The 16,609-nt window shown below is 40.0% G+C and overlaps 1 protein-coding gene across 7 annotated transcripts in view; it reads left to right on the top strand.

Annotated features, from left to right (window-relative positions):
- The window catches only part of SRPK1 (SRSF protein kinase 1), a 92,993-nt gene that overhangs the window by 50,470 nt on the left and 25,914 nt on the right, over window positions 1-16,609 (top strand). For all 7 annotated transcript variants that reach the window (XM_033216945.1, XM_033216942.1, XM_033216943.1 and 4 more), the window contains 5 exons: window positions 796-961; window positions 2,900-2,925; window positions 3,360-3,573; window positions 3,952-4,371; window positions 4,639-4,739. In XM_033216945.1, coding sequence (XP_033072836.1) covers window positions 796-961; window positions 2,900-2,925; window positions 3,360-3,573; window positions 3,952-4,371; window positions 4,639-4,739 — 927 coding nt within the window. The remainder of the gene's footprint in view (window positions 1-795; window positions 962-2,899; window positions 2,926-3,359; window positions 3,574-3,951; window positions 4,372-4,638; window positions 4,740-16,609) is intronic.

Genomic DNA, 16,609 nt, shown 5'->3' with positions numbered 1-16,609 from the left:
TTTTTTTTGAGACGGAGTCTCGCTGTGTCGCCCAGGCTGGAGTGCAGTGGCGCGATCTCGGCTCACTGCAAGCTCCGCCTCCCGGGTTCCCGCCATTCTCCTGCCTCAGCCTCCGAGTAGCTGGGACTACAGGCGCCCGCCACTGCGCCCGGCTAGTTTTTTTCTGTATTTTTTAGTAGAGACGGGGTTTCACCGTGTTAGCCAGGAGGGTCTCGATCTCCTGACCTCGTGATCCGCCCGCGTCGGCCTCCCAAAGTGCTGGGATTACAGGCTTGAGCCACCGCGCCCGGCCAATAAATTCTTGCCTTTTTCATAGTTTAATCTTTCTGAGGGCCGGGCGCGGTGGCTCACGCCTCTAATCCTAGCACTTTGGGAGGCCCAGACGGGTGGATCACGAGGTCAGGAGATGGAGACCATCCTGGCTAACATGGTGAAACCCCATCTCTACTAAAAATACAAAAAATTAGCTGGGCATGGTGGCAGGCTCCTGTAGTCCCAGCTACTGGGGAGGCTGAGGCAGGAGAATGGCGTGAACCCGGGATGCGGAGCTTGCAGTCAGCCGAGATCGCGCCACTGCACTCCAGCCTGGGCAACAGAACGAGACTCTTGTCTCAAAAAAAAAAAAAAAAAAATCTGTCTGAGAAAGTTTTTTAGTGCTTTTTTTAAAAGGTGCTTTTATTCTCTATAAAAAACGCTACCATATCTTTTTTTTTTTTAATGTCCTGTTATAATCTCTTGCTTATCCAGAAAACCTGTATTTTGTATTTGCAAGTCTGCCACTCTATTTCCATTCAGGTGTTACAGGGTCTTGATTACTTACATACCAAGTGCCGTATCATCCACACTGACATTAAACCAGAGAACATCTTATTGTCAGTGAATGAGCAGTACATTCGGAGGCTGGCTGCAGAAGCAACAGAGTGGCAGCGATCTGGAGCTCCTCCGCCTTCCGGATCTGCAGGTATATTTTCTTTTAGGGACTTTGCTCTCATTAGAAGTTAAAAGAAATTTCTACTTTTATTCTGTTACCAGAGAATTAAACACTACTCAATCCATTTCAATAATAACATATTTAAGAAATATTATCAGCTTCCAAGAGACATTCTCACTGTTACTTCCATAGGGGAAGGAGAAAACTAGATATTGTTGTGTCTTTGTGTTGTAGCTTATGAAAGCTGGTGTGTATTGTTTAAAAATATTTTTTCTTATGATTTGATGATCTTTGAAGTGTTTACCTCTTACTGTGATCACACATGCTCATTTATAGGACTGGTAGTCTATAGAGGGACAAGATAACATTGCTATTAAGAGTTTGGGTTTAAACACTGGAGTAGACACACTTGGTTTGAATTTGGGTTTCATCCTACACTGAGAAACCTTAGCTGAGTTATTTTGGTTTATTTTCCCTCCACTGGGAATTATTGGGATTAAATGGTGAAGCAGTTAGTAGTGTGCCATACAGTATTATATACCAAATAAATTATGGGACCAGGCACAGTGGCTCATGCCTATAACCCAACACTTTGGGAGGCTGAGGTGGGAGGATCATTTGAGCCCAGGAGTTTGAGACCAGGCTAGGCAATATAGTAAGACCTTGTCTCTACAAAAATTAAAAAAGTTAGCCAGGCATGGTGGTGCATGCCTGTAGTCCAGTTACTCAGGAGGCTGGGGCAGGCTGATTGTTTGAGCCTAGGAGGTCAAGGCTGCCGCGAGTGGTGATAGTGCTGCTGCACTCCGGCCTAAGCAACAATGTGAGACCCTGTCTCAAGACATAACATTAAATAAATAACTATATAAAGGCTGCTTTATGATTTTTTTTTTCTTTTGAGATACAGATTTTAGTTTTAGTAGTGTCACTTTTTAGGAACTTGTTTGATTCTCAAGTTGAAGTATTAGTTATTTACTTCCTTTAAAAAGGAAGACTAAAGAAGGGGGAAATGGGGAGTTGGTTGTTAAATGGATGTAGTTTCTGTTTTACAGAATGAAAACATTCTGCAGATGCTGTTATACAACCGTGTGAATAGTGTTAAAACCACTGAATGTACACTTATCCAGGGTATAAATTTTTATTATGTGTGTTTTTTTTTTTTGAGACGGAGTCTCGCTGTGTCGCCCAGGCTGGAGTGCAGTGGCCGGATCTCAGCTCACTGCAAGCTCCGCCTCCCGGGTTTATGCCATTCTCCTGCCTCAGCCTCCCGAGTAGCTGGGACTATAGGCACCCACCACCTTGCCCGGCTAGTTTTTGTATTTTTTAGTAGAGTCAGGGTTTCACCGTGTTAGCCAGGATGGTCTCGATCTCCTGACCTCGTGATTCGCCCATCTCGGCCTCCCAAAGTGCTGGGATTACAGGCTTGAGCCACCGCGCCTGGCCTATTATGTGTTTTTTTAACCAGAGTTATTATACAAATATTTTTAAAAGAGGAAGACTGAAGATCTGCCTTCCAGCTAAGCTACAGTTACCCATGACATGCTATAGAGCAAATTACTATAGCTCTTGATGTCACCTAGACTCCCCTTTTAAAACTGACAGATTCTGGATAGCATTTGAGGTGAAGAGGTTGTTGCTTGTCCCTTTCTATTTAAAGCAGTGCATGGAAATGGAAAATAGGTGATTTTAGCAGCTTTAGTTGTGGAAACCAGAAATGGGAACTTGGTTCTTTGCACTTACTGATGCTACTTTTTTTTTTTTTAAGTTTGGCAATTTCTGTTATGCATTATTTTCTTTAAAAATGTTAACAATAATGTGGCTTCTGCTTAAGTCGTTTAAAAATAATAGTTTTTTCTGCAATGTAGGCTACGTAAGAAAGACTTTTCATTCTGGTAGAGTGTTTTATCTGAGCCTTAGTTTATATTGCCTGATGAATGCCAGAATTCTTACTTGGTTTTCTTTTCTTTTCAGTCAGTACTGCTCCCCAACCTAAACCAGTAAGTATAAGGTGTTTCTATATCTAATTTTGATCTATGGACTACAGGCATGGGTTCTTCTGTTGTGGATGGTAATAGTTTGTTTCAAGTTTGAGAACCAAAAGGAAAAAAATTCCTGCGCTTCTATAATTTTCTCCAGTAAATTCCCATGCACCTTCATCAAATTTGTACTGGTGAGGCCTCTAAAAAATTTGAGTTTGAATGTAAACCAGCCCCACAGACTGCTCAGAAGACCACACTTTGTTATTTATTCTGTTTTTATTTGGGTTTATAAGAGTATCCCACATCTTTTAATTTAATGAAAGACTTAAATGCTATGTTAGGGAAAGATTTGTGAAATTTAATTAGGAAGTAATTAAAGTTAACAACTATCTCCAACTGGGGGTAATTAATTAGCTACCTGAAGGCTTTATCTGTTTGTAATCTCCGCCCAGGCTGACAAAATGTCAAAGAATAAGAAGAAGAAATTGAAGAAGAAGCAGAAGCGCCAGGCAGAATTACTAGAGAAGCGAATGCAGGAAATTGAGGAAATGGAGAAAGAGTCGGGCCCTGGGCAAAAAAGACCAAACAAGCAAGAAGAATCAGAGAGTCCTGTTGAAAGACCCTTGAAAGAGAACCCACCTAATAAAATGACCCAAGAAAGACTTGGTATAAATAGAACATCACAAAAATTACTTTACAACACACTTTAACGTTAATTTATCATTGCTATATAATACAGTGGTTTCATACATACAACATATCTCTGGGGGTATCTTTATAAGAATATGGATCTTGTCATAAATGTTAGGCAGGTAATATTTAAATGTAATTTGTAACTTTTCTCAGGAAATGGAACATAGATTTCATTTAACAGTTGGGTAAAAGTAAGATCTTGGCCCTTCCAGAAATAGGTTTTAGATGTTTAGTCATGTTTTTATGTCACTCAGTATAAGTTCTAGAAAATGTTTTAATCTTGTGAGAAATGTTTCTGTTCTTTCACTCACACACATATGCATACATCTTTTTTGTTCGTTTGTTCCTTAGAAGAGTCAAGTACCATTGGCCAGGATCAAACACTTATGGAACGTGATACAGAGGGTGGTGCAGCAGAAATTAATTGCAATGGAGTGATTGAAGTCATTAATTATACTCAGAACAGTAATAGTGAAACATTGAGACATAAAGAGGATCTACATAATGCTAATGACTGTGATGTTCAAAATCTGAATCAGGAATCTAGTTTCCTAAGCTCCCAAAATGGAGACAGCAGCACATCTCAAGAAACAGACTCTTGTACACCTATAAAATCTGAGGTGTCAGACACCATGGTGTGCCAGTCTTCCTCAACTATAGATCAGTCATTCAGTGAACAACACATTAGCCAACTTCAAGAAAGCATTCGGGCAGAGATACCCTGTGAAGATGAACAAGAGCAAGAACATAATGGACCACTGGACAACAAAGGTACCTATGCAGCTATACTTCCTCAACACTCCTTCCCTGCACAACACAATCATAGATTTCTAGACTAAAAGTATCATTGTTTATGTGGCAGAGCTTTTTAATTCTAGAAACTCAAGGTGTTGCTATGCTCTTTTTGTCTTAGAAAAATGTAAGTTGTCTCTTGGGTATTGCTGTGACTGTCTTACTCTTACCTTGGAGAACTTCATTACTCATTGAGTATTTCTCTGTTCATTGAATAGTCTTATTGATGATGCCTGTTGTCTGTAGGAAAATCCACGGCTGGAAATTTTCTTGTTAATCCCCTTGAGCCAAAAAATGCAGAAAAGCTCAAGGTGAAGATTGCTGATCTTGGAAATGCTTGTTGGGTGGTAAGTTAAACTTGTTTCAATGGTGTTTTGAAGTGACTGGGAGAATGAATGAGAATTTGGACTTAGTTATGCAAAACATCTGTAATTCTATACCCAGATTGCCACAATACTTCAGTGAATATTTTTTCACATTTAAAATAACCTTTTACTGTGGAAAAGTTTAAATATACTTACGAAATGGTGATCATGAAAAGTCGTTCTGTTACCCCACCCCACTCCGGATACCCATTATCCAGATTCAGTAATCTCAACTTCTGGCCAGTCTTGTATATATATATTTCATTATTAACTCTTAGACACTCAGTGTTTATGTTCATACTCCCCTACTCCCATTTTCAAAATGATGACTAACTTATAAATTGTAACCTCCTTTTAATTCACTTAACATATTTTGGACACTTTGCTTTGTCAGCCAAAAATTCAGTTCATTACATAGTTTCCCTAGTACACTTTAATCTGCGTATTTTTGACAGCTCTTTGTGATGAGACTCTGCACACAAATCTTTGTATATTTTCTTTTTTTTTTTTTTTGAGACGGAGTCTCGCTGTGTCGCCCAGGCTGGAGTGCAGTGGCCGGATCTCAGCTCACTGCAAGCTCCGCCTCCTGGGTTTACGCCATTCTCCTGCCTCAGCCTCCCGAGTAGCTGGGACCACAGGCGCCCGCCACCTCGCCCGGCTAGTTTTTTGTATTTTTTAGTAGAGACGGGGTTTCACTGTGTTAGCCAGGATGGTCTCGATCTCCTGACCTCGTAATCCGCCCAGCTCAGCCTCCCAAAGTGCTGGGATTACAGGCTTGAGCTACCACGCCTGGCCTAAATCTTTGTATATTTTCTTAGGACATGTCCTAGACATAGAATTGCTAAGGCAGAAGTTCCATGATTTCTAAAAGGGCTTTATGATGTATAATAGTGTCATTTAACTTATTTTTAATTATTCTTAATGACATGTAATTACAAATAATTGTATTTTTTTTATGTATAGTGTCATATTACACTCTAGAAAAGATACATCAGTCAGCCGGGCATGGTGGCTTATGCCTGTAATCCCAGCACTTTGGGAGGCAGGGGCGGGCGGATCACCTGAGGTCAGGAGTTCGAGACCAGCCTGACCACATGGAGAAACCCCATCTCTACTAAAAATACAAAAAAATTAGCCGGGCGTGTTGGCACATGCCTGTGATCCCAGCTACTCTGCAGGCTGAGGCAGGAGAATCACTTGAACCTGGGAGGCAGAGGTTGCGTTGAGCCGAGATTGCACCATTGCACTCCAGCCTGGGCAACAAGAGTGAAACTCCATCTCAAAAAAAAAGAAAAGAAAAGATACATCAGTTATTCTACCTTTCACAACTCAGAAAAGTATTTTCTTCTATGATCTTCAGGCTAAATAGTGGAATCTCGTTTTCATTGGCAAGTTATTTATACTGTTGTTTTTTACTATGTATCTAATAAGAAAGTGTTTTAAGGTTTTTTTGTTTGAGACAGAGTCTCGCTCTGTCACCCAGGCTGGAGTGCAGTGACACAATTTCAGCTCACTGGAACCTCTGCCCACCGGATTCAAGTGATTCTCCTGCCTCAGCCTTCTAAGTAGCTAGGATTACAGGCGTGCGCCACCATGCCCTGGCTAATTTTTGTATTTTTAGTAGAGGAGGGGTTTCACCATGTTGGGCAGGCTGGTCTCAAACTCCGGACCTCAAGTGATCTGTCTGCCTCGGCCTCGCAAAGTGTTGAGATTACAGGCATGAGCCACCATGCCTGACCAATGTTATTTTTAATGGACATATTTTTAAAATCTATGATAGAATGATTCACACATAAATGACAGTACTCAAGGAACCATATGCTTTTAAATGGGACATGGTTCAGACCTCAGAAGGATCTTATTTCCCATATTGATTCTAGAATACTGTGATAACCTTTTAGAAAAAACAGCTTAGCACTGACTGATAAGAATGTGGAGCAGCTTTCCAAGTAATTAGAATTACTCCACTACGCTATCATCTGGGTCCGGGTCACCCTGAATGACTTCAGTAGTGACTGCAATAGCTTCTTCACTTTCTCTCTTCTGCTGACCTTGCTCCCCATAGACTGTTGGCAACACATCTATCAGAGTGATACTCTTATTTTTTAATTTGTACATGTTCATGAGGTATAAGTGCAGTTTGCTAGGTTGATGTATTACATTGTGGTGAAGTCGGGGCCTTCAGTGGACCCATCGCTGGAACAGTGCACATTGTAACCACCAAGCAACCTCCCTTCATCTACCCTTTCACCCCACCCTCTGAGTCTTCATTGTTCATCATTCCACACTGCCTCCATGTGGACACATTATGTAGCTCCCACTTACAAGTGAGAACATGTGGTATTTATCTTTGTTTGAGTTGTTTCAATTACGATAATGGCATCCAGTTCCGTCCATGTTGCTGCAAAACACGTGATTTCATTCTTTTTTTATGGCTGAAAGGTATTGTGTACCATTCCATACCACATTTTCTTTACTCCTAGAAACTTGGGTTGATTCCACAGTTTTTATTATGAATAGTGCTGTGATAAACATACAAGTACAAGTATCTTTTTGATATGATTTATTTTCCTTTAGGCAGATACCCAGCAGTGGAACTGCTAGATCATGTGGTAGTTTTATTTTTTGTTCTTTGAGAAATTTACATACTACTTTCTTTCTTTTCTTTTTTTTTTTTTTTAAATGGAGTCTCACTCTGTTGCCCAGGCTGGAGTGCGGTGATGCGATCTCTGCTCACTGCAGCCTTTGCTTCCCAGGTTCAAGCAATTCTCCTGCCTCACCCTCCCGAGTAGCTGGGACTACAGGCATGTGCTGCCACGGCCGGCTAATTTTTTGTATTTTTAGTAGAGACAGGGTTTCACCATGTCGACCAGCATGGTCTTGATCTCCTAACCTCGTAATCTGCCTACCTCGGACTCCCAAAGTGCTGGGATTACAGCCATGAGCCACCACGCCTGGCCTTTCATACTATTTTCTGTAGAGATTGTGATTTTCATTCCCACCAAGAGTGTATAAGAATTCCCTTTTCTCCACATCCTCTCCAACATGTTTTTTTGGGTTTTTTTTTTTTTTTTTTTGTATTTTTAAAAATAGCCACTCTGATTGGTGAAAGATATCTCATTGTGATTTTAATTTGCATTTCTCTGCTGGTTAGTGATAGCGGACATTTTTTCATGTATTTGTTGGCCGTTTGTCTTCTTTTGAAAAATCTCTATTCATGTCCTTAGCCTACCTTTTAATGGGATTATTTGGGGGTTTTTTTGTTGAGTTGTTTGAGTTTCTTGTAAATTCTGGATGTTAGTTCCCTGTTGGGTCATATAGTTTGCAGATATTTTCTCCCATTTTGCAGGTTGCCGTTGACTCTTGATTATTTCTTTTGCTGTGCAGAAGCTTTTTTGTTTAAGTCCCATTTGTCTGTTTTTATTTTTGTTGCCTGTGCTTTTGAGGTCTTAGTCGTAAGTATCAGGTCTTATATTCAAGTCTTTAATCGGTCTTGAGTTGATTTTTGTGTATGGTGAGTGATAGGGATCTTTTATTCCTCTGCATATGCCAGTCCAGTTTTCCCAGAACCATTTATTGAAAAGGATGTCTTTTCCCCAATGAATGTGCTTGTTGACTTTTCAAAGATCAGTTTGCTGTTAAGTATGTGGCTTTATTTCTAGGTTCTCTATTCTGTTCCATTGATCTGTGTATCTATTTTAATACTAATACATGCTGTTTTGGTTGCTATAACCTTGTATAATTTAAGTCAGATAGTGTAATGCTTCTAGCTTTTTTCTTTTTGCTTAGGATTCCTTTGGCTGTTTAGATTCTTTTCTTGTTCCATATGAATTTTAGAATTGTTTTTTCTAATTCTATGAAAAAATGACATTGGTATTTTGAAAAGAATTACATTGAACCTATAGATTGCTTTGGATAGTGTGATTGTTTTTAAAATTTTTAATGGGTGCATACTAGGTGTATGTATTTGTGGGGTATCTGAGATGTTTTGACACAGGCATGCACTGTGAAATAATCACATCGTGGAGAATGGGGTATCCATCCCCTTAAGCATTTATCCTTTGTGTTGTGACAATCTAATTATACTCTTTTCATTATTTTTAAATATATAATTATTCACTATAGTCACCCTGTTGTGCTATCAAAGAGTAGATCTTACTATTTGTAAGTAATTTTTTTATACCCATTAATAATTCTTGCCTCCCCACTTCTCCCACACTACCCTTCCCAGCCTCTGGTAACCATCCTTATACTCTCTGTATCCTTGAGTTCTATTGTTTTGATTTTTAGCTCCAACAAATAAGTGAGAACATGTGAAATTTGTCTTTCTGGGCCTGGCTTATTTCACTTAACATAATGATATCCAGTTCCATCCATGTTGTTGTAAATGACAAGATCCCATTCTTTTTATGGCTGAATAGTACTTCGTTGTGTATATGCACCACTTTTTTTTATTCATCTGTTGATGGATACTTCGGTTGCTTCCAAATCACTAATGTGAACAGTGCTACAACAAACATCAGAGTGCAGACATCTTTTTTGTATACAGATTTCCTTTTGTTTGATTATATACACAGTAATGGGATTGCTGGATAGCTCTATTTTTAGTTTTCTGAGGGACCTCCAAACTGTTCTCCATGGTGGTTGTAACCAGTTTACATTCCTACCAATAGTGCATGCAGGTTCCCTTTTCTCCACATCCTTGCCAGCATTTGTTACTGCCTATCTTTTGGACATAAGCCATTTTAACTGGGGTGAGATGCTCTCGTTGTAGCTTCGATTTGCCTATCTCTGATGGTCAGTGATGTTGAGCACCTTTTCATGTGCCTCTTTGCCGTTTGCATGTCTTTTGAGAAATGTCTATTCAAATCTTTGGCCCATTTTTGATCAGATTATTAGATTTTTTTCCTATAGAGTTGCTTGAGCTCCTTATATGTTCTAGTTATTAATCCGCTGTCAGATGGGTAATTTGCAAATATTTTCTCCCATTCTATGGGTTGTCTCTTCACTTTGCTGATTGTTTTCTTTGCTGTGCAGAAGCTGTTGAACTTCATGTTATCCCATTTGTCCATTTTTGTTTTGGTTGCCTGTGCTTGTGAGGTATTGCTCAAGAAAATTTTTGCCCAGACCAGTGTCCTGGAGATTTTCCCAAATGTTTCCTTATAGTAGCTTCAAAGTTTGAGATCTTAGATTTCAGTCTTTAATCTATTTTGATTTGATTTTTATGTATTATGAGAGATAGGAATTGAGTTTCATTTTTCTGCATATGGGTATCCAGTTTTCCCAGCACCATTTTTGACTGTCTGTATCTTGAAAAGTTGCTGTAGTTATTTTTGATTGGTTGATCTGTCTTTCTACTTAGGGTAAGAGTAGTTTACACACTACAGTTAATGGTGTTATAATATTCTGTGTTTTTCTGTATATTTACTGGTGAGTTTTGTATCTTCACATGATTATTTATTGCTCATTAATGAGTTTTTCTTTCTGATTGAAGAAAGATTTTCTTTCTTTAAGATTTCTTGTAAGGACGGGTCTGGTGTTGATAAAATCCCTCAGCTTTTTTTTTTTTAATCCCTCAGCTTTTGTTTCTTGTGGGAAAGTCTCCCTTCCCTCTCCCCAGTATTTGCCTGGGGATCAGTGGGCCTCCTGTATCTGGATGCCTTAACTCACTTGTTAGACTTGGGAAATTTTTATCTACTATTTTCTTAAAGAGGTTTTCTAAACTTAAAAAAAAATTATTTATTCATTTAATTAATTTATTATTATTATTATTATTATTATTTAGAAACAGGGTCTCTGTTGCTTAGGTAGAAATGAAGTGGTGCCATCATAGCTTGTTGCAACCTTTAACTCCTGGGCTCAAGCAGTCCTCCTGCCCTAGCCTCCTGAGTAGCTGAGACTACAGGCACACACCACCAGGCTCAGCTAATTTTTTTTTTATTTCCTTATATTTATCTGACTAGAATATTTCAGAGGACCTGTCTTCAAGTTCTCAGATTCTTCTGCTTGTTCTAGTTTATTATTGAAGCTTTTGAATGTGTTTTGTATTTCCTTGAATAAATTTTTTATTTAATTTATTAATTTATTTGAGACATTGTCTCACTCTGTCACCCAGGCTGGAATGCAGTGGTATGATCACAGCTCACTGCAGCTTCAATCTCCTGGGCTCAAGCGATCCTCCTGCCTCAGCCTCCTGAGTAGCTGAGTAGCACCTCCCAGGTGCATGCCAACACACCTATCTACTTTTTTTTGGTAGAGACAGGTCTCACTATGTTGTCCAGGCTTGTCTCGACCTCCTGGGCTCAAGCACCTTAGCCTCCAAAAGTGCTAGGATTACGGATGTGAGCAACTGTGCCCTGCTTCAATGAGTTTTTTAGTTCTAGAATTTCTGGGGTTTGTTGTTGTTGTTAAGATATCTGTCATCTTGGTAAATTTCTCATTCAAAATCTTGAATGGATTTTCTGATTTCCTGGTATTGATTTTCAGATTTCTCTTGCATCTTATTGAGCTTCTTTAAAATTAATATTTTGATTTATTTGGCATTTCAAGGGATTCTTTTTTGTTGGGATCTGTTGCTGGACAATTGTTGTGGTCCTTTGGTGCTATCATATTTACCTGTTTATGTTTTCTGTGTCTTCCGTTGATATCTGCATGTTTGTTGCAGTAGTCACTTGTTTCAATTTTTTTGAAATTGCTTTTGTAGGGGAGAATATTTTTCTGAAGTTGTATATATGTTGTTGGTAAGTAAGATACTTGTTGATTTTGATTTTGGGTACCTCTGGTTATATGGTTTTTGTATAACTTTTTTGGCAGTACACAGGGTCAGGGGTATCTGCAGTTTCCTCTGTGGCTTAGGGTACAGTTTAGGTTGTAGTGAGGTTTTGCTGGGGACTTGTATGCCAACTGAGCCAGTCTTTGGACCCTGATGGTGGCATTAGTGGGCTCAGTGTTCCTGTTTTTAGACCCCAGAGCAGTTTACGTTGGTTCCCGTGTTAACCATGTTAATGGGTCTTGGAGGGGTGAATTCTTGGGTCTCTGACTGGATATATGAGCAGGTTCTCAGGCCCCTGGGCAGTTGGTGTAATGTAGGGGCAGTTGGTGTAATGTAATGCAGTTAGAGTGGTGGAGCAACCCGCTGGGACCCAAGCAGTCTGTGTTGTTGTTGTTGTTAGCTGTGATGGGTTGGAGGAGGCTAGTCCCTAGTTTTACAGCCGCTCATAGCAGGGCAATAGATATTTTCCTAAGTGTGCTTAGAGAAGCTTGGTCTCTGCTGTCCGTCTCCCAGCTGGGTGGCAGTTGCAGCCATGTCACCCAAGGGCAGCGCATAGCCCAGCTGTAAACTCGCAAAATGGTGCCAGCTGTTGGCCTGTGACTGAAAAGGTAGGTTTCCTCTCAAATGAACAGCATGGGCAAGAAACTGTGGGGAGTTATGGTACACTCAAGTCTCAGTCTCACAGAAGCCTGTTTTCTTAGGTATGCATAGGAGAGCCTGGTTTCCCTGTCCCTCCTCAGCCAAGTGGTAGCTACAGCCAGGTCAGCCCGAAAGGGCAAGGCACAACCTAGCATTAAACTCTCAAAATAGCACTTTATGCCTGGGACCAGAGAGGGGAGGGTCCCTTTTAGGCCAGCACCATGGGGAAGGCGCTGTGGGGAATGTGGTCCACTCACATCTTGGTCTCAACAGCAGCCCATGGCAGGGTGATAGGGACCCTCCCGGGAGTGCATAGAGTGCCTAGCCTCCCCTCTCCTTCCTCAGAGCAGTAGAGTGACAGCAGCTGTGTCTGCAGATCCCTGGTATCAAGGCTGTCAAAATGGCACCCAGCTGAAGCCGCTTAGACTCAGATGCCTGTGGCATTCTCTGTGGGTTCCCTTTTTGGAGCAACATCTGTCCAAACTTTAGGCAGTTCTGTATGTCAGGCCCGAGGTCCTAGTTGGTTCAGGGTTTCTCCCATAACCAAGGTCATAAAACCCATTTTCAGAATGTGGAATGCTGGGGATTTCTCTCTTACTGTATGCCCATGCCAGCTTCCTCAAACCCTTTCCTTCTGGTGCTTCCTATCACTTCTCTGGTGAATCCTAGCATTCTTTCCTGGACAATCTGTTCAAAATGTGGGTATCTTCTGACTGTTCTGGTTCCTTTCTGTGGATGAGGCACATACTACCTGTGTCTAGTCGGCCATTTTAAATGTAAGTCAAATCATATATTCTCTAAACTTTGCAGTGGCTCCCTTCAGAATGAATACCAAAGTCCTTACCATGGCCCACACACCACCAAGCAAAGAGAACTTACTCTTCGTTCTGCTTGGAATCCTCTTCACGTACAACTCCTTCATTTTCTTTAAGTTTTTACCCAGATATCACTTATCAGGGAGATCTTCCCCCCTAAACACCTAATGTAATTAACAAACCCCCACTCTCCAAACACTTAGACCTTTATCATATTCACTCATGTATTTGCCTACTCTTCCTTTCTCCCTGTAACTTTTTTTCTCCACAACACTTAACACAATCTAATATTGTATGTTTATTTGCTTAATAAGCCTCTCAATAGAACGTACATCATATCACAACAAAGTTTTTCTGGTTTACTGCTGTATCTATATTTAGTACTTAGAACAGTGCCTGGTACATAGCAGGTACTCAGTAAATATTTTAGCAAATAAATTGTGGAGAAATGTATTGACTCTAACAAATACCACACTGTACAAACATCAAATGCCAGTTTCCTGTCCACACCATGTTTCAGGCTCCTGTGCCTTTATGTTTGGAACACCTTCATGTGTGTTTTCTTACCTATGTGTCACACTTTTCTTTATTCCGGTAGAGCCTTCTGTTACTTACATCACAACAGAATTAATCTCTCTTCAACTTCTATAACAAGTCTACTCTGTTAATTCATTCCCACCCTGTGATAACCCGTTAGTCCATTCGTGAAGGCAACCCCTCATGACCCAGCCACCTCTTAAAGGCTTAAAGGTCCCACCTGCTAGTAGTACTGTGAACATCGGACATGAAGTTTCAATATTAGTTTCAAAGGGCACAGACATTCAAACCATAACAGTGTCTCTGCATTTAAAATGACTGCGTTCTTGGCTCACGCCTCTAATCCCAGCACTTTGGGAGGCCGAGGCGAGCGGATCACGAGGTCAGGAGATCGAGACCATCCTGGCTAACACAGTGAAACCCCGTCTCTACTAAAAATACAAAAAAGAAATCAGCCGGACTTGGTGGCGGGCACCTGTAGTCCCAGCTACTCGGGAGGCGGAGGCAGGAGAATGGCGTGAACCCAGGAGGCGGAGCTTGCAGTGAGCTGAGATCACACCACTGCACTCCAGCCTGGTTGACAGAGCGAGACTGTGTCTCAAAAAAAAAAAAACGACTACGTTCTTTTCACCCATTCACTCATTCAGCAAACGTATTGGCACATACTCTGATGTAGGCATTAGGGCACAGTGGTGAACAATACATGTGTGTTGCACCCCATTGGATTCAGATTGGATCTCACTTCTTGATCTCTTCATCACATCAGCATCTGGCATTCAGTAATGGAATTTTACATAATTTTTAATGAGCTGTATTATTAAAAATACAGTCAACTTTTGAACAACGTAGGTTTGAACTCCACAAGTCCACTTATACACAGATTTTTTTTAACCAAACAAGGATGGAAAACAGTATTTGAGGAATGTGAAATGCACATATATGGGGGGCTGGCTTTTTGTATATTTGAGTTCTGGGCCAACTGTGAAACTTGAGTGTGCACAGATTTTGTTATGCTCAGGGAATTCTGAAACTAATCCCCAAAGTACACTGAGGGACCACTGTACTAAGTTTTTTATTCTTTTTTTTTTCTTTGTTTTTCTTTTTTGCTTATCAGGCATGCATTTATTTACACAGTGAGGGAGACAGTGAGTTATTGAAGCTTTTATTTACAAATCTGCCTACTTCTTTCACCAGTTTTTCACTCCCCATAACAGTATTTACCTTTATATCACTAATAACAGGTTATATTACTCCAATTTTGTTTTCAGTGTTATATATTATTTTTTTCCTCCTGAAAAATGGGACTTATCTAGCATCACAGCATCCTCATTTCCCCAATGTAATCTAATTTTTGGCTACATAATCATTCCATGTTTATATCATTGAGACTCTAATGCTATCCTCAGCTGAACTGAGCATATATTGTGGTTCCTTTTCCTTTCTGAACCTTTCCATGGTTTCATTCCGTTCTGATACATGTTATAAAACATAACATGTTTCATTTGCTTAGTTTTCTTTGTACTGTTGATCACTTAATTCAATCCCATACTTTTACCCAGTGTTGTAAATACACTTTAATATGTACAGATACATTGAGTGTTCTTTCTACTATTATCTTTCTAAAGCGCTCTGTCCTAGAACCTGGAGTCTTCTAATCTCTGTTCATCTGATTGGGTTGCCCTGTAGGTCTGCTACATTACTGTCATTTGGGATTTCCCTTCACCATCATCCTGGAGGTTTATTATTTTCTCTATATATATACCCCCTGTTTTCTGTGTCTCCTATCTTTCTTGGTTTATGTCATCTTTTTTGTAGAGTACATGCAACATGCGATAGTTTCCTGAGAAAGGGTATGAGATTGGGTGGGGGAAGGGTAGGATTTGCACATCTAATAGTCTTTATTCTGCTTTCACACTCAGTTTCCTGTGTAGAGAATTCTAGGTTAGAAAACATTTTCTTTCAGAATGTCGTTGCTCCATTGTTTTCTAGTTTCCAGTCTTGATGGTACTAAAGACCGATGCCATTCTAATTCTTAATCTTTATATGAAACCTTTTCCCCCGGTGGAAGTCTGTAAGATAATTGCATAGTGATGTGCCGCACTCAGCCTGTTTTCACCTCTCATACTAAAGATTTGCTACTCGGGAGGCTGAGGCAGGAGAATGGCGTGAACCCGGGAGGCGGAGCTTGCAGTGAGCTGAGATCTGGCCAGTGCACTCCAGCTTGAGTGACAGAGCGAGACTCCGTCTTAAAAAAAAAAAAAAAAAAAAAAAAAAAAGATTTGATGTTCACTTTCAACATTGAAACTCTGATTGTTTGGTTTTAAATCTTAATTTTTTTTTTTTTAAGTGACAAAGTGTCACAGTTAAAAAGAGTAATCTTTCAGAAAGCCATATTTATGAATGAAAATAAAATGTCTAGTATGTACTTCAAAATCTGGTGTAGGTGCAGTGGCAGGGTTGGGATACAGTTGAAAATAGACTGGCAATGAGTGGTAATTGCTTTGTGACAGTAGTATAATAAATGGCATGGGGTTCATGATTCTTTCTACTTTTGTATATATTTGAAATTATCCATAATAAAAATAAATGAATAATGAAGGCAAAAAGAAGCTTATGAGTCATATACAGGAAACAAAATTCAGTTATTCAAATGTGATAGGAAAATGTGGAAGACGATTCTCTAATCCTATTGCAATTTAAAAACAGGAACAGTGTTTGTGAAAAGAGGAAATTACCCAGAGAAAGCTTCAGGTAGAAAACTAATATAGACCAGGGCTTCAAAGGGTACTAGATGAAATTTGACCAAAACAGCAAAAAGTACTCTAGGTAGAACATCAACATCACCAATAAAGGCATAGAAAGATACTTATTAAAGACAAGTATAGTAAATTGCAAGGTTAAAGAGTTTGGATTCCTTGGTGTGGTAGCTCACGCCTGTAATCCCAGCACTTTGGGAGGCCAAGGCGGGTGGATCACTTGAGCCCAGGAGTTTTGAGTCCAGCATGGGCAACATAGCAAGACCCCATCTTTACTAAAACAATTTTTAAAAAGAATAAAGCTGTTGTTGTTTCCTAGGCCTGTGTATCTAT

The sequence above is a fragment of the Trachypithecus francoisi genome, unplaced genomic scaffold (assembly GCF_009764315.1).
Source record: "Trachypithecus francoisi isolate TF-2019V2 unplaced genomic scaffold, Tfra_2.0 Lachesis_group10, whole genome shotgun sequence".
Classification (NCBI taxonomy): domain Eukaryota; kingdom Metazoa; phylum Chordata; class Mammalia; order Primates; family Cercopithecidae; genus Trachypithecus; species Trachypithecus francoisi.
Note: the sequence above shows the minus strand (reverse complement) of the source record. Positions and strands in the feature narration are given on the sequence as shown.